The sequence below is a fragment of the Pinus tabuliformis genome, chromosome 6 (assembly GCF_031772625.1).
Source record: "Pinus tabuliformis cultivar Carrire ecotype Pingquan chromosome 6, CPIR1, whole genome shotgun sequence".
In the NCBI taxonomy this organism is placed as follows: domain Eukaryota; kingdom Viridiplantae; phylum Streptophyta; class Pinopsida; order Pinales; family Pinaceae; genus Pinus; species Pinus tabuliformis.
In genome coordinates this window covers 1,984,582,250-1,984,607,684 of record NC_142292.1, presented here as the reverse complement: position 1 = coordinate 1,984,607,684, position 25,435 = coordinate 1,984,582,250, and the positions used below count along the sequence as shown (strand labels likewise).

Below are 25,435 nucleotides of genomic sequence, written 5' to 3'. Positions count from 1 at the left end.
GGAGGTGCTAGTGCATAAGTGCAAGGCAACTAGACAGGCTTCAGGAAAAGCTAAATACCTTTCCTTGTGCAACCACAATGACAATGCCAAAGCAAAGGAGTCAACCAAGTAATATGTGCATTCAACCAAGCTTGTTCAAATAGGAAAATAGACCAAGTTGAAAATAAAGATATTTTCCCTCCTTCATATATGGGGACCTGGATGAGGCAAAGCGATCCTTGGGAAATTTGAGGATGATTGCCAAGATGAGTCGAAGATCATGAGATTGTCGGTTGAAGGCAACGAAAGCACTAGTGCAGATGTGCCTCTCTTCAGCAAAAGGTATGGAATTATTTTTTGGCTGGCTCATCACACTTATTAGACTTTGGACAAACTATTGGACCATTTGAGGGCAATGGCCGCAATGGCCATCTACCACCCTCTTCTCATTAGTAGTTGTCTTATGGAAGCTTAGCTTACCACTTAGAAGTTAGCGGAATAGCCTAAATGCACCAAGAAAAGGTGTCAAGACCAGTGAAGGAGTTAGAAATATTGGGTTGTAGTAGGTGACTTGACAATTTGGAGGTAAAGGTGGTTGATCTTGCCTTCGTCCAACAAAGTTGTACAGACAGAATGAAGTGCAAAGAGAAGTTGTTGGTTTGAGCATGATTAAGTACCTTCTTAGGGAGTTGGCTTCGGGACACCTCTATTCCAACAGTCTTGGATTAGTTTAATGTATGAAAGCATCGCGGAGTGGCCAAAAGTACAAAAGCATTAGTAAGCCTGGAAAGTGTGACACCTGGACAATTGCACAACTTTCTTAGTAGAGATTTGAGTTGCTATAGCAGCAAAAGGCAGTTGTAGTAGCAGTGGACACTTGGTATGCAACAGCAACATAGGCATCCAAGAGCATTGCGACAGAGTAGGAAAAAAAAATGCTTTGTTTAAAGGAAGCAATGGATAGTGAGCAATTGCACAAGTAATTATGTCAACGGCAATGTCGAGTTGATAGAGAAGCCAACGGTAGACGAATGCATGAGTCTAGACAATAGACTCAAGGGATAGTAAGTTACTGAGGATGTTTATAGGGGCAACAACGACTTTTAGTGGGGGGGAGATGTAAGGCCCTATCCTTGAATGGTTTTGAACACCTCTAATACATGATCACCTCAACTGTCACTAACTAGCACAAATAGACTTGACATAAGGTTGATGGCTAGAAGAGTCAATTTTGAAGTGCCTTCGCCTATTGGCAAGGCATGCCACCAATATGCTGGACACCCTTACTTATAGATTAGGTCCATCACAACCATTGGCAACTCACATTAGCTTAACAAACCAAGAGAAGTTTGAAAGGGAACTTGGCAAGAGAAGGCAAATTGGGGGTTATGGAAAATGACCCCATCCAACCTACAAATATGATGCATGATGAACAAGATTGGCATAAAGAACTTGAATGGGGCTGAGCTACATGTTGACCCCAAAAGTTGGGCATTCCACACTTGGGGTTTTAACAAAGTTGCCTTCAAGCACAAGTCTTTATGCAGAACAATCACGGGATGCACTAGTTGGGTACACATCCACTAGACGCACTTTGACATGCTACTAGGAGCACTTGAACACATTTGTAAGCACACTTGTAGGACTTACTAGGCATAGTTGAATGCAGATGTTGCGTACATTGTTTTAAAAAACGAAACCAAGTTTCGAACTGGCCACCTATCTATCCATGATTTGAACCGGAACCGGATCAAACCAAATTGAAGTAGATTCAATAAACAAGAATTGGAAAAAATACATAAAATAATTAATTTTTAATGAAAAAATAATATTTTTAAGATTACAAACCATGATTCCAAACCATTAGAGACAAAATATGAAAAGCTTGCTGATCTATATACCATGTGAGGGTGCATATATCAAAATGGTATTGAGTGCGCAGCATATTATCAACAAAATACATAAGCAATTAAGCTCTAAATGGCCTATAGAACCCAAAAGCAATGCCACAACTCAAGCTACTAGGCCACTATCGTACTACAAATCACCGATCAACATGATCACTCATCAAACTCAAGCTTCCACATTAACTTGATTGCTTGATAATAACTCATCGAGTTTCCCTATAATAACATTTTTGCTAAGGCCATGACAAAGGAATTCAACAATCAACACCACCAACACCAACGTACATGTAGGGCTTGGTGCTCTTGATTAAATGCCAATCACATATCCTCAAACGTGATATAATCTAATGAAATGCCACAATCCCATTGATCCTGAAATCCTAAAAATTGTTAAGTCTGTTGAATTTTGAATGGGAAATGAAATTTTATTTTCTCCATATGAAACCTGATGAGGTTGGAACCACTCTCAAACATCTCGAGTCATTTCATGGTAATGTTAAAAATTTAAGTAAAAGTGACATTTTCCTTTATCTTTCATTTTCATCCTTTTACTTTAAGAATTTAACATTACCATTAGGGAGCATCAAGGAGCATCTTGGGAGTGGAAAATTTAGACTCGATATCCCTCTCACCAACAGCACGTCTTTTGCTTTAGAATTACAAAACCAATGCATGCTTATTCCAAGGTGGCCGGTTTTTTATAGACTCGATCAGTTAGGACGGATTAGGTACCAAACCAGCCAGTTAGTGGTACCAAAACCAGTCAGTTTGGTACCTAACCGGTCCTAACTAGCCATGAATCGGGTTTATTGCTCTGGTTAGCAAACTTGAGTGTCTGACAGGCCAGTTTCGTTGATTTCCACTTGAGCCTGACCGGTTTTTAAAACTATGGTTGGGTGTGTTACCCACCAAAATGGGTGACCCTATAGGAGGAAATTTTTCTCCCATTCTCCGCATTTGGTTGCTCAGCCATGCAGCCCCTGCCAGCCACCACTAGCTAATGACGTATCATTATCTGCCACCTACATCAGTAATATGCTTCTCACTCATCCGGCAAGAGCACATGGATGAAGGTGGGTTCCTGATCAAAAGGTACTTTATTCATTTTGCAATCAGGTGCTTACGATTGTTTGCATTTGGGCTTTTGATATGGATTACGGGGTGACTTAGAAGAAAGAGGGGTTTTGACCGTGATCTTGTTCCCTCACCTTAAATGGGGGCTTAATCTTCGATCCTAGTCCAATGGGACCTCCCCTAATGGCTCAATCAGAATAGAAAGGACGCTACTTGGGAAGCCTTGATTGAGATAGTGCTCCATCTATCCTTATTCCATACTTAACACTTTCCATCTTACATTATGAGCCCTTATTCCACCTCCACTCTTCGAGTTCAACTAACCATTGGTTCTCTGGGATTTGGCACCCATACATCCTCATACCTGGGTAGGGCCCGGAACTTTGCCTAGGAGGTTGATGCAACCAAAAGAAAAGGAAAAAGCATATTATGGCCACAAAATAAAATAAAAGAATATTAAAATGCAAAAGATAGTTAGGACATACACATTAACACGTGGGCAAAAGCCTAGCATGAGCTCTACCTCACTCATTATGGCCATCACCCGGTTCCTGAGCGCATGTTGCTCCATTACATCATAAAAAGGAACCCTTGCATGTTCCAACCCCGATGAGCAATGAAATGACTCATCCTTAAGAGTAATACAATTGTTATACATCATTCAAAGCAAAGCTCTAACCCTTTGAGCTACAAGCAATAATACAAAGAAAAATCAAGCAAAAGTAAAAGGTGCACAAGAGAGGTGGAAAAACAAAGGTCAAGTTGGTAACCCATGCATCCATGATTGCTCCCTCCTCACATCTATATGGTCAGGAAGTGGATCCCCATAATGTTGGTCCCTTTGACCATGCCACATGGCCATGAAGTCTTCTCCCCTCCATACCATCATTATTCACTAACACCAATCAACTGAAGGGGGGACTAAGGAAATGTTACTTCCCCTTGGGGGCTGGAAACACCTAATAGAGTTGTCCTTTAGCCACTCCTACCTAGAGAGGAAACACCATTGCGAGTTCAAGGCCCCAATTTTGGAAGGGAAGCCAATAGCCCTTTACATTCAAGCTCGATTCACTTAGATGCAAAATATCCCTGATGATTTGTTGATTTCACTAGAATTTATGTTGTACTTGTCAAATGGTTAAGCAAATAATGACTTGCGCACCTTACCCATAGGTACCCAGGCCCCAAAGAAGTATATTGGCAGCCACAAGTGAGGCATTGAGAGCCTTGGGTCTCCGATCAGTAGCAACACATCATACCTACCCCTGGGCACCTCTTGTACCCAAGATGTTCTGCCACTTTGCACTACATTTGACGATTCTTTAGGATTATACACCTTGACCAACATCCTCTTAGGTCGGACTTAGCACCTTTTGAAGGGTGGCAGTTGATTCAGGGCCCAGATGAGGATGGTCTCACCTTTAGAGACTTGGGAGGGCTATTAGCACCTAGAAAGCCCTCAACAATGGACTAGTTATGGAAATTTTGAGCAATTCGAGACCCAAGAGACCACATGTTGGTCCCCAAGTGGATCTCAGGGACCACATAGGGATATTGATGGAAATTTTAGGGACAACCCTCAAATTATGATTTTTAGAGGCTTATACACCACACATGGCACTCAAAAGCCTCAATGCTTGCCACTTGGAGCTTATTTCATGGATGACATTGGCCTTATGAGTCCTCACAACTCACACGTGTGGGCTTTCATTTGATTTTATGTCTAAGCTAGTTGGGTTGGCATGTAACCGAAGGTTCTATTGTGATTTTACTTGTCTTTTAGGGGCTTCTAGGCTACTTAGAGACTTCTCCTCATATAAATAGAGAGGACCATTTCTTTTCTCATTATCATCACTTGTGAATTTGGCCTCTCTACTTGAGAATTTCGGCCTCTTGTACCCATTGGAGAGATGTGATCTATGGAGCATATTTTGTCTTGGAGCTATATTCTTATCTTTGGAGAAGTTGCCTTGGAACAATGATTAGATTATACATGCTTATTGTCTTGTAAGTGTCTTTTTTTTAATTATTTCATATCTAATGTATGGAATAAATTGGTGATATAGGTTGAATATTATGCCCTAATTTTGTTGAATATAAATTTTATGGAAGCTAGGTCATATTATTGCATGCATTACTCATTGTATGATATGTGAATGACAATCCCCTTGGTGATCTTACATTAGCTCTCCCAAGTGAATTTTGATCCCTCACAAAGGTAATAGTTAGGGTTTTGATAATAGGGCATCAAATATGCTTACTCCTTTCAAAGTTTTAGCCAACCTAAAGAATCCATAGACTCCATCAAGCCTAGGAATAGGCACTAGCCACCCAGTGTTGATGATCAAGTCATATTTTATCCATGATTTTGAATTTTTTTTTCTCTCTAATTCAGCCCTCCTAAGGCCAAGTAGCCAACTAGGGCTTAGTGAGATTGATTGGAAAGGGAGATTTTTGGTCTTGGAAAGTCTAAACATCAAGGGTTGTAGTGGTTGCCTCAAAATTATTCCCCTCGGTGGGCATTCATTCCAATTTCATCCATAATTTCTCTTGCCCTAGTTGTTTTCCCTAGGGTAAAACCCTAGTTTGGTTATAGCTTCAACTTGAGGGCTTCTTGAGGGTTTCATGTGCCATAACCTTGTTAAAACACATTGTGGGAAACCCTTTCTTAACTCTTTGACCTTTGTCCATTCCAACTAACCTATCAATCAAACCCTAGGTCTTGTGTTGCCCAAATTTAGCCTCTCTAAGGAAAGCAAATTGCCTCCTCTTCATAGTTGGAGCTTAGTACCTAAATTGTGTCTTTCTCTTAGAAGATTTTAAGTCACCTTATACATTTAAAGCCTAGAATATATATTGTAGGTGACCTTATAGCAAGACTCTTCCCATTGGTGAAAATCCATAAAGAGCGGGGGGTAGTAGTTGTGGTGACAGTCGGCTACTAGCTTATTGTTGTCACTTGGTCTAGTGATAACCTTGTGGCATACCCCTCTCCAAGACCTGCTAGATTTGCGGCAACAGAGTGCACCATTAGATGTTGGATGGTCATGAAGAGGGTAGAGGCATCATAAGGCACAGTGGAAGTTGGCAATGTGGGCGCTTAGGTCCATTTAGTCTTGGAGGGGCTTGCAAATGCAAGACAAGTCTTGCATAAATAGCAAATGCCTCAAAGGTGTCAAGGAATCGATCAATCATTCATCATCATCCACCCAAGTGTAAAGAAGCTTTGTGATTGTGTTAATTTAGGATTGGCAAAATAGAGTGAATTGCATTGGTTGAATGAGAAGTAGATAAGACTTGAAGTAAGTAGACCTACAAATTCTTCAAGGGTTGGATCGTGCAAGTGTGTTGGGAAATAGACAAAAGGTAATATTGCCTTAACATATTGTACATATGTAATAGAATTGCAAGCAAGAGGTTGCAACTCCCTTATTGTATATCTTTAACATTCTTCATTTTAAGGCCCCTGCCTTGGGTGCCACCCATACATGTGCATTGTGGATTCTTTACAATCGTTGGATGTTATTATTGCTTTCTTTGCTTTGCATGGACCAACTATTGATATATTGGCTACACATTAAAGTATTGTTGGGATGTTTAAAGGCCACAATTAGATGTGTGTATATTGTTGAATGAACTCGGTTGAGTAGGACTTGTTGCATTTTATAGATTGTAGCTTAAGGCAAAGTTATAGGCAAACCTTAAGTTAAGAGGTGTAATCTAGTTGTAGTAGGCACAAGTTGGCCAAGCCCTTGCAACTGAGATAAGGCCATACCGCACAACCTCAAAGGCCAAAACAGACAATGGAGAAACTCGAGTTTGCAAAGAAAAATACAAGTATACTATAGGTCTATGACAAGTGGTATCAAAGCATACTTTTCACCACTTTTCGAAAGAAAGGTGGTATCAAAGATGATTTTGAGACAATTTTGGTTCTCTTCACCACTATCACTACCATGACAACTACAAGAGATATTAGAGTAGTTCAAGTGCTCTTCATCATGTTTAAGTGAAATGGAGGCAAAGTGTTAGGCTTTTGGAAAAGTTGCTATATAGACGCAACAGTGACTTGGAGATTAGATGGAGCTAATTCCTTAACTTAGTGCAATAGGCAATGATGCAAATTATCAGCATAGAACTAGAAGGTTCTCTGTTGTTTTCAAGTAGTGGGATTGAATACTGAAGCAGAAATTACTTTGAAAATTGACTATGTTTAGAAGGCGGCCAATAGCATATTCAAAGGGTGAATTAGTCCCCTTTGGCCTACCTCATGGAGACATGAGGAGACTCATACAAGAAGGCTCATAGAGATGGAGAAAAGACTTCTCACTTTGGAGAAATTGATGGAAGAAGCCAATAGATAGAAGAAACAACTAGGACCAACATCTGGCCATATTGACTTGAACAAATTCATCGAACATAGGGCAAATGACATCCACTAACCCACACATTGAAGAAGACCATACAAGAAACCTTGGTCATACAAAGGAAGAGAGGACATGTCAAAAGGAAGAGTCGTCATATAGAAATCACACTCTAGGGAAAAGAAGATACACAATTCACTCAAAGGATTTGGACAAGATAGGAAGACATAACTTTCTCCCAACAAGCATATTTTTGACCCTCCACGAGAAAAAAAACAAAGGCATCCCAACCTACAAACACCCAAGGAAGAGGGGGAATACACCCATACAACAAAATTTACCCATTAAGAGCCACGAAATAGGGAATTTGAAAATGAAGAAGAGGATACCATATGCAAAACATTGCAAAGAAAATGATAAAGCTCTATTTTTTGAGACAAGAGATGCTAAAAGCAAAAGAGGAATTTTAGAGGCAAAGAAAAATCACATTCCAATTTCAAAGGTAGACTACATTTCATGCCTTGAACAAAGAGTTCATACCCTAACCCATGAAAAGCAATTACAAAGGTATTTTTTTATCTTTAAAAGATGATTTTTTTATGGCAAAAACATAATAGAGTATTTTGAATTATTGTTCTATCTAGCAAAAAACATTTATCTGAAAAATGAAAAAACATGTGATGTTAGAGGAATTCAATGGAAAAAAAAAAACAAACAAACAAAATTAACACGTGCAAAATGATTGCATTCAATGAGCATTAATGTATAGAACATTGTTAGTGGTACAGAAACAAACCCATATGGTATGAAAAATTGGTGGAGTCAACAATTATAGAAAACAAAGAAAATGCCAATATGGTTTAGCAATGTCTGATAATCAACTCCACCATTTGGATTTGACAAAAGGCTCAAAGTATGGGAGCAATTGATAAAATTGGTTGGGAAAAAAATCACATAATGCAAAATTTTCATTAATGGAAGACTTTTTTGCATTAGAAATGGGTAAAGATGAATCTATTTCCAGCCATATTATGCATACCATACATTAATATAACAGCAAACAAACACAAGTACCAAAGTAGTAGAAGATGAACACAATATTGTTTCATTAAACAACTTGCCTTCCAAATACAATAATATTCTGTTTATACTCAACAATATTCCATCACAATCATTAAAGACAATGTTTTCGACTCTTATGGCCAATGAAAAAAGTGAGTCTAATGATGAAAAAGATAAAGAAAGAGCCTTCTTTAACAAAGGGAATAAATTGTGAGCAGGTCAACTTTTGGCTCCTCTTGGTGGCCTATTCACATGGCTGACCATCTCTTCCCAACTCCAAACTCCAAAAACCCAATTTTGCTAACGGCGGCAACTACCCTTGTACTGGTTGATTCTTCCTTACTCGTTGTTTCAAACATTTGTGTGATGGCGACTCCAAAAGCTCCAATTTGTTCTTTGTGTGGTAGCAGCTATTGTGTGGAAGCTAAGATTGGCAATTCGTGGAAGCTAGGATGGAATTGTTGATTTTGGGTAGCAATGGATGTGCTCTAGCTCCGAAATTTTGTGGAAGGGCTAGAACACATGAGATCTCCAAGACCCAGAAATCGTTTGGAGAAATTCCACCCGAATTAGGAGTTATTAAAATAATTAATATTTTAATGGGTTCCTTAGTCTAAACTTGGGAAAATAAAAATATTAATGAGTATTTACAAGAATATGGGTGAGAAACTTCTAAGTGACCAAGATCAAGTTTGTTTTAATCTTAGTCGTTGATTAGAGATTTAATCTTGGTCGTTGATTCATCAACAAGAAAAGTATAAGAGGAGGCTTGAGGGTCAGTTGGAGATACACTTGAGAGATCAGTTAGTTCGATTTTTTTGGGGTGAGGTTTGCTGAGAAAATCGAACAAGTGATATGCTGCAGTGAGAGAGGCAATAGCAGAGACTTCGATCGAAAGGGAGTTCCGAACCAACGAGTACCAGGCAGAGAGGCAGCGTGAAGGCCTACGTAGCCCAGGAAGGGGCTCACGCAGAGCTGACACAGGCCAAGAGGGTTCTTGCAGTGGCAGTGCGAGATAATCGAGGGAAGTTCAAGATTTTGCTGGGAGTTCGATGTTCTGAGCTGGGAGGGCTGAAGTCGAAGCTTCTGAGGGCAAATCGATCCAGCAGAGAAGTGACGCAGTCTCCTAGAGGCAAGACGCTGGCCCACACAGAGCAGATTGTGTTGGGATTTTCGCAGTGCTTGCCGGAGTCAGCCATTCAGTGGATCAGTTGAGACTTGGAGAACGAGGTAAACCCTCGTATGTATTTCTTGTTGCCGTAATATCTCTGAAAGGTTAGCCAGTGTGAGAGGCAACCTGTTGTACTCAGATTTTGCTTGCTTAATAATACAAACCCTCTATATGTTGCACCGGTTTTCCCGAATTGGGTTTTTCCGGGGACGATTGTCCAAAAATAACGATGTCCCTTGTGTATTTGTCTCGTTCTATTTCAGTTCATGATCTGTATGTATGTGTAGTCTGCAATAGTGTTTTCATCGTTATTTAAATAATTAAATAACTTGTTGAATGTAAAAACAAGTAGGAGATGATAAACCAGTGATTGCAGTAGGATTTCTGATGTGTAGATTCAGAAATTTTCACATAGTATCAGAGCATTGCAGATCATAAGAGACTAAAGACATCAACCAGGAGATCCAAAGAATTTGCTGCAAAGAAGCAGTTGTCCCAAGTGACAGCATCTTTTCAGAGGCAGAGGAGCAGTTGAAGGAGTGACGCAAAGGCTCACGCAGTGCCTCTATCAACATTTCGAACCTGCAGAGGGTGACGCAGAACCTGAGAGGAGCTCACGCAGTGACTGCATCAGCTCTCTAGGACAGCGCAGAGCCCGAGAGGCTCGAAACAGTCAGTTTCCAGGGCTGGAGGAGCAGAGCAGATTCGATCAATGGAGCTGGTGGGATGTTGTTGTTGTTGATTCATAACAGTGTCTATGGAGACAAAGCCGAGGTAAAGGGAGTCACTGCCTTGACAAATTTCTAGCCAAAGAAATCTAGATCTGGGTTGCAACAGCAAAGGAGGATTGGAGAGGAGTGATTCGACATTTGGCAAGAGGATTTTCGTGAAGGAAATCAGGACTCAAAGGGAGTCTAGAGGATCTTGTTCCTTAGAGGGTTTCTTGCGCCAAAGAAATCCAGATCCAAGTCTTGCTGGATTAGCAGCAAGAAAGGGAGAAGAGAACCAGTCCTATTTTTTTAGCATAGATGGCGGTCAATGGACTGAGGGATCAGGACAAATTGGATGTAGCATCCAATTTTGTCTAGAAGGCCAGGATCCTGGCAATCCTAGACAACCATCACATCAAGGACTATGCCTTGAAAGTATTTGATGTTCCGATCGACGTAGATCCTCTACAAAAGTACGAGGAGGTCCAGGCGAAGGCTAAATGCATGATTCTAGACTAGGTCAAAGATCATGTGGTCCCACACATTGTTGAGAAGGACACGGCAAGGGAGATGTGGGAAACACTGACCACCTTGTGCAAGGGACTTCTGTTCAACGGAAAATGCTATTGGAAAATCAGCTGAAACGGTACCAAATGCAGAAGGGAGAAGAGATCGATCCCTTCCTCCTCAGGTTGTAAGGGATTGGTGACCAATTCACTTTCGTGGGGTCTACCACCAGATCTTGAGTTCATGGTCATAACTGCCTTGAATGCAGTCACCGAGGACTGGGAGACATTTGTCCAAAGTATCTTGGGCAGAGCAACTCTCCCCAGTTGGGAGGAGATGTGGGCAGCTCTTCGACAAGAAGAGATTAGGAAGTTGACCAAGGCAAGGAGTCGCAGCAAAGGAGCCTAGGTCAAGAAGGAGGTGGAGGAGGATGTAACTCTCGCATCAGCGGGACACCAAGGGCAGCAAAAGAGAAAGAAGAAGGATATTTCCAAGGTCAGATGCTTCAAGTGTAGGGAACTTGGACATTTTGCCACTCAGTGCCCCCGGAAGAAGGGGGCAAGGAGGAGGCTTCTGACTCAAAGGTTGCTCCAACGAAAGGTGATAGGGAAGGCGAGGATGATGATTGTGCCGTGAGTACTCTGGAGAAGAGGTGGGGTGACATGGAGTTGTAGTCGAGAGGACTACAAAGGGGCATGATCCTTGAGGTGCCCAAACTCTTGGATCACATACGACTACGGGAGCCCTTAACAACAGTAGCAAAATGGCGGGTGTCGGTTGGAGCGAGGTGTGATGGAGCGACAGTGTCAAAGCTAGAGTGCCAAAGTCTAAGGCAGCGCAGTGGATGTTGTAGCAGTGCGAGAGGCATAGAGCAATTTGCAGCAGCACAGTAGTAGCAGAGGGTCAACATAGATTACCAGCCCATCATGAGGCATCCATACTGACCAACATGTCAGATTTTGGGTGAAAGTTTCAGTTACCTACTTAGCAACTGAGTTGCAGTGCAGCAATTAGCAATGGCAGTGTTATGGGCAGCATGAGGCATCATTTTGAGAGGGAGTTGCAGTACAGATGTAGCAGTGACAGTGGCAGAGTCATAGGCAACAGTACAGGATGCAGCAGTGTAGTGGATGAAGGGCAGCAGGCCAAGCATCAGCAGCAAAGAGGACCGATGCAATGGATCAGCGTAGTACTTCTATTGAGAAGTATTGCTAGAGCACATTCCTCGCTAAGAGGGAGTGTTGATTTTGGGTAGCATCAAATGTGCTCTAGCTTCGAAATTTTGTGGAGGGGCAAGAACACATGAGATCTCCAAGACCCAAAAATCATTTGAAGAAATTCCACCCAGATGAGGAGTTATTAAAATAATTAATATTTTTAATCGGTTCCTAAGTCTAAATGTAGGAAAATAAAAATATTAATGGGTATTAATAAGAATATGGGTGAAAAACTTCTAAGTGACTAGGATCAAGTCTGTTTTAATTTTAGTCATTGATTAGGGACTTAATCTCAGTCGTTGATCCATCAACAAGAAAAGTATAAGAGGAGGCTTGAGGGTCAGTTGAAGACACACTTAAGAGATCAGTCAGTTCGATTTTTCTAGGGCGAGGTTTGTTGATAAAATCGAACAAGTGATCTATTGCAGTGAGAGGGGCAGTAGCATAGAGTTGGATTGGAAGGGAGTTCCCAGCAAACGAGTACCAGGCAGAGAGGCAAAAGTACCATCAGAGAGGTGGTGCAAAGACCTACGCAGCGCAAGAAGGGGCTCACGCAGAGTTGATGCAGGCCAAGAGGGTTCTTGTAGTGGCAGTGCGAGATAATCGAGGGAAGTTCGAGATTCCGCTGGGAGTTCGATGTTCTGAGCCGGGAGGGCTGAAGTCGAAGCTTATGAGGGCAAATCGATCCAACAAAGAAGTGACGTTATCTCCCAAAGGCAAGACATTGGCCCACATAGAGCAGATTGTGCTGGGATTTTCTGCAGTGTTTGCCGAAGTCAGCCATTCAGTGGATCAGTTGAGACTTGGAGAATGAGGTAAACCCTCGTATGTATTTCTTACTGCCATAATATCTCTAGAAGTTAGTCGGTGTGAGAGACAACCTGTTGTACTTAGATTCTGCTTGCTTAATAATACAAACCCTCTATATGTTGCATTGGTTTTCCCAAATTGGGTTTTCCCAGGAAGATTGTCCAAAAATAACGGTGTCCCTTGTGTATTTGTCTCGTTCTATTTCAGTTCATGATCTATATGTATGTGTAGTCTACAATAGTGTTTTCATTGCTATTTAAATAATTAAATAGCTTGTTGAATGTAAAAACAAGTGGGAGATGATAAACCAGTGATTGCAGTAGAATTTCTGATGTGTAGATTCAAAGAAATTCACAGGAACATGAGTGCATATCTAACTCTCTCCACTCTAATGATAGTCTAGGAAGGCTTCATTCTATGATATTGTGAAAAAGGTTTCCTGCTCTTCTCCCTTATGACTGTTGGTTTAGGAGGCTTTAGTTATAACTACTGCCACAGTGAATGGATGTTGTAGTTGAAGTAGCCTTCTATAGTATAAATGGTGTGCCTCTTCAATAGTGTTCAGTCTTGTTTAGTTAATCTACACAAATGGATGTCAAACTCTTAGAAACTTGAGAATAAAGAGGAAGCTTTTATTTACCCCTGTGCAAATGGGTTCTTCATTCTTGAGTTCAATCTTGCAGAAGACAAGGATCTGATCTTAAACTCAAGCCCTTGGCTTTGGGGCAATTCTAGATTATGAGTGAACCTGTGAACCCCATCTTTCGATCCAATGATAGATACTCTGGAGCTTTCTTGGTTATGTTTGAGTAAGCTGGTACATCTTTAACAAGTGTGCATTAGTGGAGGTCCTTACTATTTGAAAGCACAATTTAGCCTAGAAATCATGATAAGATTATCCAAGACGAGGTCAAAAACTTGATTCCAAATTCACACTTCTTTCGACTTGTTATGCAACCAGCTCACAAAATAGAAGAAGAGATAGATAAATGGCTTCAAAATAAGCCTCTTCGAGGGGGAAACCTCCTTGACATTACACAGATGACCAATTCTTGGATGATACAAATGACAAGGGCACCTTTCTATATATAGGAGTCTAAGGGGTCACAATACAATCAAAGCCGACATAAAAATAATAATGTAAAGGCACAATAATAACAATATGGGGACTACATGGGCACAAAAATACAATGAGAGGGTTGCACTAATAACAATAAGGGGCTACCCTGAATGCTGGTGATTAAATGTTCGAAGGACATTCAGGCAGCGTTTCATGTGGGCATCTGTCAGCTCGCATACGCCACGAGTAAGTTCACTTGGGAAGGGGAACGGGCCTGCATAACCACATTAATGTGGCCATTATGGTGTTCATCTGTCGTCATTATCGACGCGTCTCGCTGCTCCTTAAACGCTCATCGCATTCCAGCTCCAATGCATTCCGCCGTCGAGGTTTCACCTGCAGTTCTGGGCGTTTCTCTGCATCCCGTTGCAGGGGTTCACAGCACTGTTAGTGTGCAGAGATTGAATGGTTATTGGGAGGTTCTGCAATTACCCAGCGCACAGCAAGCCAACATGCGGCGCGAAAGAGTCAAGCTACTGAGCAGAAGGGGGAGCTCTAGTGGTCGAGTTGTCTCGCAGCGCTCCTCCGACACTCTGGAACCTGAACGGCGAAGTCCTCCGTCAACGAGGAGTGGCAGAGGAAGGGGTCGCGGTAGATCAGGAGAGGTGGTAAGTGAGCTTGCCGCTCACCAGACAGCGCGGTATCGCTTCCCTTGCTCGTTCGACAACGCCATTTTTATTATTTCTGTCTCTATTGAAAAGCTTGAAGACAACAACAATTTGGGAGCGGCCCAAGCTGTTGAACCTGTGGAGCAGAGAATTGCAAACCCGGAGGAGCGCCTGCGCTCAGTCTCGGAGGATGCTTCGTCGCCAATTCTGGCAAACCCCGCTGGCCCAGGTGTGTCCGTGCGTGGCGATCCCACCGGCTCGGTTGCTCCTCATTCGGACTCGGAGGACCTTCTTCGGTACGGGTGTCTGGTTGTTGAGGAGCCCTATACCACAAATGATTCTGGTTTTGTTGCTATGTTTTGGCTCCGGTTCTTGCAAGTTAATGTGTCGTTTCTACATATATCAGTTGTTTCTGTCTGTCTCTGGGCAGGGTCTGTCCATGTTTCTGTCAGTCTCAGGGTGTTGTTTGTCAAAATGTATTGGTCTAGTCACTATGGAAAACTGTAATGTGTCGGAGAACTGCACTGATCTTATGTGTTTTTGTAAAATGCCATCGTCAGGCTGAACTCTCAAGGCCACTGCCTCGCTGTAACTTTTTGTATCCATAATAGAATTAGTCTTATTGAGAAAAAAAAAATAACAATAAGGGGCTACACTAGCAATATAGGGACCTAACATGCCTCTCTCCTTGAAAAAGTGTTGTCCTCAACGCTTGAGTAGTTTTGGATGCTTCCATATAAAATTCTCATCCTCCCATGCGGAATCTTCAGCAGTTAAGTTCTTCCACTTGATGAGATACTCTGAAATTGATCGATTTCATAGTTGTCGGGTTCTTGTTGCCGTGACTATTTTAGGTTCCGCTATTATTTTTCCTTCCTCGTCAAATTCCAGCAATATTGTTTGAACTGGGAGCTTGTTACCTGGCCAATTTTCATGGAGGAAATGATAGCTCATTATGAGGATACAATGAGCAACACCTTCTTTAGCCAATTGATAAATCTCAAACAAAAGGGTTCAATGGCAGAGCACATTGAGGACTTCCAAAAATTGAATATAAGGGTAAATGATATTCCAAAGAAGCAAAGGAGTGATGTCTCCATAAGGACTTTAAAGGATAACATTCAACATGAGATTCGTCTTTGGGAACCTGATTCATTGGAGAAGGCATTCAACCTAGCAAGAAAAATTGAAAGCAAAATTATGGCAACAAGAAGTGCTACCACTCACAACTATAAATATGGAAGTGTTGCTCCTAGCATTCCACAACCTACAAGGTTGACACCACAACAATTGGAAGAAAAAATAGAAAAAGGGTTTTGTTACATTTGTGATAGCAAATACACTAAAGGTCATAAGCGTATTGACTATTCAAGTGCCTAGATCTAAGGCCTTCACCAAATATAATATTGTTAATATATAAAAGGGGTTATGCCCAAGGCTTATCCTCGATGGATGGTTGAACAAGATTTGGAGATTAGAGTCAAATCAAAAGATGTGATTTTCCAAGTTTTGTTGCCTATGCAAGCCTCTACTAGAAAGTAAAATAGATTTCTTTGCCTAGTCGCTAATACTGGGCGGCTTGCAAGTTACCTAGGGATCTCACATCCTATAGGTTCTGTACATTATCACACTAAGATTACTCAAGCAATTCTTCTGGTTATGTCTGCTTATTAAATTTCCCTGGGGTGGGTCAAGTGTTCTTATGGTCAATTCCTGCCCATTTCCATATCATGGCAAGCAGCATTGTCTAGGGGTAAACTGCCATGGATTGTGGAATTTCAAGCCTCATGGCTGTTAATAGAATATCCCTAGGGAATTTTTGCCATTAGGGTTAAAGAAAATATGACAAATTGCACCAATATTACTGTATTTATTACAATCTTAGACAGCAATGATATTAAACACACAATAGTGTAGGAAAACGATAGATTTCATCATCACACCAATAGCTCACAACAATCACAAATTCACATTCTTATTCTTAGTGTTTGTGTACCAACAGTCCTAGTAATACAACTCTTATCAAATCATAAAGAGTGACAGTTTCTTTATTGCACACTACAGCACTTTACACCAGAATTATAACCACAGTCAAAACACGCCAACAACCAGCTTATAAGTTCATAAATTTCCTGGCTGCCTCAGGAAATGCTTTATAGATTCTTTGCTGCTCAACATCCTCCTCCTCTGATCAATCTGCTGCCCCAGAACAGGTTTTTGACTGCCAATGTGAAGGTTTCGCTGTCCAGAGATTGCCCTAGCAGACTCCTGTGTCAAATATTGCCCTGAAATAGCCTTTACGCTGCAACAAGGGCTACTTGTGGTCCAAATTAAGGCTGCCGCTTCCTCAACAGTGCTATTGAGTTGCTCCTGGAATTAATTCTCCACAGAAACCCTTCCTTGCCACTACAGTAGTAATTTGGAGGGTTTGTGATGTCAAAAGGAGGGCTCTGCTGCCCTAGAACTGCCCTAACCAATCCTCAATACCACACAACAGCCTCTCTGTAACTCAGTTAAGGGTTCCGCTGGCCTAGAGATGACACAGAGTAACCTATGCTGTCCTTGTTGCCTTCAGCCAGGTTCTGTAAACCACCATGGAGTCTCAATCTGCCTTGCTGTCTTGGACAGAGGCCTCAGGTTGCTTCGCTGCCTTGGACAGAAGTCCAAATATGTCTTGCTGCCCTAATCCCACAGAAATCTCCTTCCTTGCCAAAAAAACCAGATAAGAGTCCCTCAGAAAATTATGCCAAACAGTGGAGATAAAGAGAGGGGATTGGCTAGGGTGGGATCATCACCACCAAAACCAATTAAAGGAAATGGAGTCTTAAAACCCTCAGAGCCTCAGCTCACAAAACATAAATATCCAATCAACCATGATGAGAATAATGATTCTCCTCTCTCTTATTTATAGACTCCCTTTGGGGTCTCTTCTCCTTATTTTAATTTGAGGGGTTACAAGTTTCCCTCCACTTAGCCCCAATTCTGGCTTCCTTCACAAGTTTTGCCCCAATTACCCCAATTTACCCAATGTTGCCCCAAAAGCATTGGATAATGGGTTTCCCCCTTTATCATTGACTATAGCCTATGGGGTTGGATAGGCTACTTCGTCCTCCCTTGGGCAATTAATTAGTAGGGAACATTACAAGTAATAACTGTTGAAATAATATTTATCAATTGGAAGAAAGGAACGATGCCTTATTTAATCACACACAACATAGAGAATATTTTTCTTGGTATGACAGCTCCCTAATTCATGCAGTCTTGTACATGCAGATTCTTGTACAAGTGAACAAGGTTGTGATGGATCTGACCTACCTATGAGAAGTTCTCAATGTATAGGGAACCATCACATGCAATACTATCTGAGAGCCTTAGATACACATTCAATTCAGTCAAGGCAATAGAGGGTGACCACAACATCAAGTAGGTTGAGAAGTCCGAGAGAGGCGGGAGCATCGTCACAGCTAGCCACCCCATCTCGCTTAGCAGAATGATAACTTCCAGACAATCTCACTTCTGATTTCTAAGGGCAAGAGGCCATCTAAAACTGACAATGATAGTTGTAGCTAATTATAGCAATACAGCACCCACCATTTCTAGCTGGGGCCTACACCCCAAAGACCATTATGACCTGCCACTCAATGTTGGGCTCCATCCTGTTGTTGCCTAATCTTGATGGACTTCTGATGATTTCAGGACGATGGACTGGTTTTTGCTGTTGTTAGTTCGCTACTTCATATAATTTGTATGCCTTACAATATTAGCATGGCGAGTATCTTGGCATGAGACCAGCTCAATTTTGAGGTTATCTAGAACATTTGGAAGTCCAACTTTTTTTTTAAATGCCTATGTACAACTGTTGTTTATATTAATAATCAAAGGAAGCTTTGTATCAAAAATAAGGAGTGAAATTCACACAATCAAATAGATGAAAATGATGATGATAACTTGGATTTTCTTCCCTGCAACAAAAACCTTTTGATGGGTAGTAACCAGGCAACAAGATAAATAGGAGTTGCCCGATTTCAAGGATGCTAAGGCAACAGGTTAAGAGAAAGAAATCTCTCTACAATTCCACTACATACATATATTTTCAGGAATAAAATGGAACTACTCGTTCATACATGCTATCATAATATTCATAAAATGGAACTGCTCATTCATACATACTATCATAATATCCATTTCTAAATGTACATGAAAGCTTTATTTTATACCCCAAAGGTGCAAAATCTCAATACACTAATTCAGGCTGTGTGATCAGTTACAACTAAAGTAGATAAAGAAGTTCAAATCAATGCATTTCCAAAACATGCTCAAAGTAGAGAAGAAGAAAATGAAATAATGTAGAGTATGAAAATGATAGAAACTTAGTTTGGAACATCAGACCTTGTTAATATGATGACCATACACATCTTTGTAACAATTGAAAGTGGCATTCAATTGAGCTTTGCTCCTTGTACTTATTATTCGAATAAGTTCTTCGTAATTATCTTTTTTGCTCGTTATAGATTCACTTAGCTTCTTTGCTTCATAACTTGCCAAATGCATATCCACTTCCGGACCTTCATACCGATATGAACTTACAAGTGCTACCAGCAACTGCAACAGAGCAATAACTAGGTAGACATTAGCCAAACAGAAAGATCTATGTCCTTTTATCACTTTTCACATGGAATTTTAATCTAATAACTGTATACATTGACAGGAATTACAGTTGTCTTGATGTTAATCGGTTCTTCATTCGTGAGAACACCCTAGTTTAAGGACAAATGAACAGCTCTATACAAATACCTCAGCTCTAGTGCTTCAGCTTGCAATAGTTTCGAAGACTCCAGTTAAAGACCACTAGACAGACTCATAAAATTGTTATCTGAGAAAAAGATGTAAATTATCTACTTTGATGTTCTGTTCATAACTTGTTAAGAATAGCTACAAACATTGATTCCTATATAGAAATGTCTGGCATTCCATAGGATCACAAAGCCCGAAAATAGTCTGAATAATCAAGCAAAGGCACAACTCCTTAAGGACTATGCTGTTAATGTTTATCTTCAAACATTGCTCTGTTTATGCACAGAGCACATCTCCATGGCTTGACAGAGCCAGTTACATTCTTATGATTTCATCATGAAATCATATACTCGTAAAACCACAATCCTTATTACATTCAATAAGGATAGTAAAGAGTCAATACCATACAAAAGATGTTATTCACCGGTTGCGAATTCTAACAAGATGAGTTAGGCCAAAGTGAAAATGCCAGATACCAAGCCACAGCATAGAGACAAGACAAGATAGAATCAGTTAAGATTCACTAGAAATTTTAAAGCAGGGATCCATCATCGATGCAATGCATATATATTATATGCTGATGTTGCACTGTTATAACACCAAGCAGAAATATATACACACTAAATTTCAAAAAACATAAACTCAAGATGCCAGCTCCTGCCTCATAGGGGATACACATCAATACTGATGCAGTTTCAAGGTTACACAGGAAGATGACACTAGGGAGAAGAAGCTAAAGTCTGATGATAGATAGATGCAGAAATCCATCCATGGAAGAATGAAATTAGCCATTTCATAGTGACAGACAAAATATATACCAAAGAATTGAGTTTTGATCCTTCTATACTAGTTACACTCATACGCTCCAGAAATGCAACAAACCAAAACTTGTAGTGCCGAGAATGGTTACATCTTAGTGAATGCATATGAATTCATAGTATGCTAACATATGACCAATACCATCAAAATTTTACCAATGCTGAACAGGGGAAAGACATGCAATATGTTATCTGTTTCCGGATAAAACAGCATTTGCATCACAGATGCAAAACATAGATCACTGATTAAAAAACCACTAAAAAATAGTGCACCTTACGGAAGTTTCCACTTGTATGTGCAGCCACGTCTTCTTCGAGGGACTTTTTGTACCGAATATGATATGCTTGCCTCACCATCAATAGTTCAGCCGAAGATCGAGCACTGGAAATTTCTAAAAGCGATATATTCTTTGCATTCCACTTCTTTATTGCATCATGAGATATGACCGCATCACGTTCAGCTGGATCTAATACCCAAAAGAATACAACTTTCTTTTTCACAGAAATAATTTTTTCAAGGTTAGAATCATGGCAACAAAATCTGAAAACATTTTCTTAACACCAATCTAGTACAATGTAAATCATATTTGACAAGGAGATAACATCTACTCATCACAATGATGATGATATTCAAATTAAAAGTAAAGCCATATATTTTTCCCCCATCTTCCTGGAATTTCCGGGATGGATGGCAGATCAATTGCCAGAACCATAGGTGACTGGTAACCCCAAAGGACTTGACGAGAATTGATCTCAAGACCTTTGTGCACATTGCACAGGAATGTCTTACCAATCAAGCAGACCCTTAGGGGCTAGATAGATAGATAGATAGGTAGCCCAAGGGTTAGCTCAACTGGTTGCCTCAATATTGTTGGGTATTTTTTTGCTCCTTCTGTGCCAGCAGGTTCCTATTTCAAATCCTGAGTGAGGCACACTTGTCTACGCCAATGGACTTACTAGTGTAGTCACTCACTAATGTGAGGAAGCATCTTTTAGGTTTCCCCATAAGGTTCTCGCACATCCAAAATCCCTTCATCATATCACTCAAAATCCATAATTATGATGAGACATTTGAACTAACCTTTGCATCCTACATCTAACATTGGCCAGTCTATCAAAAAAATTATTGTGCAACATTCATACAAGACTTTTTATCAAAACCTAGTAATATGCAATTGTTTGTACATACCTCAAAGTCACTTGAAAGCTCAGATTCTAATCGCTTCAAGAGATCCTCTTCATACAGTTGAAAATAACTTTGACGGATTACTTTGCGTTGTGCTGCAGTTCTATGTCCTAATATTTGTATGATTGACTTCTCATTTGTGCCCCACCCTATGAAAAATTAACCACGTTGATCAGAATAATAAAACCTCTGCAATAACAAAAACCACACTAATGAAATGGAACTTATGCCCAATTAAACATTTAAATGATAGCATTGTTCTTCTAATAAAGCAAGGGCAGTCAACCTATCAGAAATCAAGTCTAAAAATGTTGGAAATCCTACATAAAAAGTGGGCCTCCAATCTAATTTCAATAAAAGATACATATGGGTTTGTTTCTTAAGAAAGAAAATTATTTTCATATCATGGCCTCAAACAGCCACAGTTTATTAACTGATATTTCTTAAATCACCGCTGTCCTGCAGGAACCAAAAAGGTCCTGTAAAGTTCCTTTAGGAGGTTTCTCTACAGTCTTATATAGATAAAACAGTAAAACGACTGTTGCCTCAAAATATATGATTTAAACTTTGCTAGCGATTTCGATGCCCTCTATAAAGAAGAATAGCTACAAGTTGCTTTTCAAGGATTGTTAGCATGTGCAAGGGCAAACTTGATGCATTACAGAGTTGGGAACATTTTGAAAGCCTTGTAAGGAAAGTTTAATTCAACTAGGCAATAAACAGCCTACTACATTCATTGTTGTGTTCCAGCATTAAACCACCAATGCTGGTTCTCTCCTTAAAACATTGTCCACGCTCTTCATTTTCCTATTTCAACCATCTCCATAGCTGATGAATGGTTGTTCCGATCTTACATGAACCAGCAGCCAGTGCGAAGAAGCACTCGTCCATTCATATTTTCACATGATCATTGAACCAATTTTTTTTCTTCTCAGTGATAATTTGCAGCCTATTCTGAATAAAAATGATGCTATTTGTCAAATAGAATGCCTATAAAGAAGGAACACTCTAGAGATAATAAATCGGCAATAAATTGCTCAAGTCCTCTGCATTTTCATGACCTAGCTGAATGCTTTTTACTTCTTCACTTTAACAGTTTCTCACCAATTTATTATTTACCCTTTTTCCTCTTGTTTCTAGGGTCCAAAAAATGTAAAGGCCTCTTCCAAGCATTCTCCAATCGTATAAAAAACAAGAAAAACAAGTTGATCTTCTTGCACAAAACAAGAAAATCCATATGACCTCATCACAGACGTTACAGACCTCATTACTAGTTGGATAGTCACTTTATGCTCAGTTAACTTTATATGAATAAGAAATTTGAACATAATGAGAAATTATCTGGTAGATGCCAATGAATAATGCATAAGAACAAAGACCTTTAGCAGTTAATTATATTATATTATGTCATGTCAGTTTGCTTTGAACATACTTCGAGACCTACCTGGTTGATAGGACCTCGATTGAAATCAGATCAAAAATCGAATCTAATCAAAGGTTTGATCAAGGATGTGGGAATTTTAAGATTTCTCATTTCTATGGTTGAACAGCACAGTTATAAAACATCCTAGTTCGATTTGGATTTTGTTAGATAAAAGATCTTGGAGAGAGTTACAATTTTCTAAAGAGTCACAACTGAAGACCTATGTTAAACAAAATGGTGTCAATCGCAAGTAATGAAACACAAAGACACTTCATGTTAAGTCCTGGACATTTAATGAAATGGGAAATGCCATGTCTATGAATTTTTCCACACACGTTGATTTAATTCTCATTCTGCATTGATATTTTAATCATATTTCTTGTAGTAGGTAATTTTTTTGCTTTGATGGGCAATGCTAACGCAACTGAAAGTTTATTAGGATTTAGAGCTAAACTGGTTAAGGGCTCAGATCTAATTTCATGTTTATTAGGCATCCACACTCTCACCACAACTTCAGAGGCCCACACTTCACTGTCCTCTATGCCATATTCAAGATGCACTTCCTTGTTAAAATTTTCATCAGCATTAGCAATACGCGACCCCAACATAGTTAAAAATTTTGTGAAGACTTCAATGTGCTAACAGGTCAAACAATTCTCGGTCCTTTTGCAGAGCCCAGTTAGCGCAGCCCCAAGTCTGACTCACTAAACTCACCAACAGTGAGCCAAACCAACCTGTAACTCTCGGTATATTCACTGCGGGGTGAGTCCTACTGGTGGGTGGGAAAAGTCGCCAGCATCGAATACAAGTGCCAAGGAAAAGTAAAAACCCATTTTGAACTATTATTTCTGGGGAGCTTTTGCAGAATCTGAGTCGAAATCTTACACCTTGGCCTCACCTAGCCAAGTTTTTGAACATGACTCTCCATAATACAGTTGCAGCGCTGGAAACTGGGATAGAAAGAAGCATAAGATGAAAGTGTCGAATGTGAAGATATGACAAAAAGGTAGAATTGTTTTCTAGATTTTGGAAGATGGAAGTCTAGTTTTGACGAAGTCTAAACTGTTTTCAAATGTGTGAATATCAGGAAGCCTTTAAAATGGGTTCAGGTCAAGGAGTCCTTTCAGGATGAGAAATGGGTATATTGAAGGAAATCTGGAGATGAAAAGCCAATGTGAACATCAAGCTCTAAGCTTCTGAATACAGAGATATTATATGTGTGTGTATATATGTTCATGTGATGCATGATCTGGTTAAATCTTGCATTTTGGTTTATCGTCGTGGGTGAAGGCGCTTTGGTTTCATGTTTTGATCCTGTTACATTTTGGTTATCGTTGTGGGTGAAGAGAGACAGTGACCCTATGGATGCGTGATCTGCTCAATTTTTAAATGATTCATCATCTTGGGTGAAGAGAGGCAGGGGTTCATGTGATGCATGATGTGCTAAATCTTGCAGTGGTTTGGTTTCAGTCACAATTAGTGTTATAAAACAGGAAACCAAAATGCAATAACGAAGCAGATCATGCATCACATGAACCCCAATATCTAGAATATCAAAAAACCAATCTAAAAATATAGTTGAAGAGGAGATAACCTTCAAAAGCCTTCCTCAGGCGTTCGGAGTCTTCAGATGGGGTCGGTATTGGAACTGGCACTGTAATTGTTGACATCTTCTCGACAAATCAGATACCTCGCACAATATCTTCAGCAATGCAGGTCGACCAATTTTACCAAAATGCAACTTAAACTGAAATCAAACGCCTCAATTTATAGCTGATGAATTCTTGATTTATTAAAATCAAGTAGCTCAACAAAACAGCCGCTGGTTGTCCTATTTGACGCTCACAGCAACTAATATTTGTTTCATATGCGACAAAAATATGCTCGTTGTAACGTCCCAACGACGGCTCCCCTTCCCCTTTTTATCCGTTGTCCATTTTGTGGGCAACCACCACGTTTAGGCCAAAAACATGCCACACCTAGTTCTGGTTTGATATTGTAAATATAAATTGAATATATATTTTATTTTATTATTTTTCACTATTTATGGTTTTGCAATTTTATATATATATATATATATTTTATTATTTTTCTTTCTCTATATTGTTTTCGCATTAAATATATATTTTATTTTATTATTAAATGTAGTTTATGGTGGTGGAGATTGGTGATTGTTACATCCATGAAATAATTGTATAAAATATATATTTTATTTTATTATTAGGTTTAGTTTATGGTGGTGGAGATTGGTGATTGCTATGTTCACGAAATAATTGTACAAAATATATATTTTATTTTATTATTAGGTGTAGTTTATAGTGGTGGAGATTGGTGATTGAAATAATTGTACAAGGCAGGCATATATATATATATATATATATATATATATATATATATATATATATATATAATTTTTCCTTTATGTATGGTCTTGGAATTAAAGATATATTTTATTTTATTTTATTATTAGGTGTAGTTTATGGTTGTGGAGATTGGTGATTGCTACATCCACGAAATAATTGTACAAGATAGATTTACTGAAAAATATCACTTTTTGTCACCTCAACCACAAGTCTATAGTCGGCTCAATTGTTTAACCCAATAGTGTCAAGGGAAAAGATCACTTTTTGTCACCTCAACCACAAGCCTATGGTCGGCTCAATCCTCTAACCCAATAGTATCAAG

General features: G+C 39.8%; 1 protein-coding gene across 1 annotated transcript in view; it reads right to left on the bottom strand.

The window, feature by feature from the left end:
* The window catches only part of LOC149267168 (annexin Gh1-like), a 39,518-nt gene extending 14,879 nt beyond the window's left edge, over positions 1-24,639 (bottom strand). The window contains exons 1-4 of the mRNA XM_089431673.1: positions 24,345-24,639; positions 21,331-21,476; positions 20,415-20,633; positions 18,919-19,131 (exon numbers count right to left, since the gene is read on the bottom strand). Of these exons, the coding sequence (XP_089287799.1) occupies positions 18,919-19,131; positions 20,415-20,633; positions 21,331-21,476; positions 24,345-24,420 (654 nt within the window). The 5' untranslated portion in view covers positions 24,421-24,639. The remainder of the gene's footprint in view (positions 1-18,918; positions 19,132-20,414; positions 20,634-21,330; positions 21,477-24,344) is intronic.
* Positions 24,640-25,435: the final 796 nt, after the last annotated feature.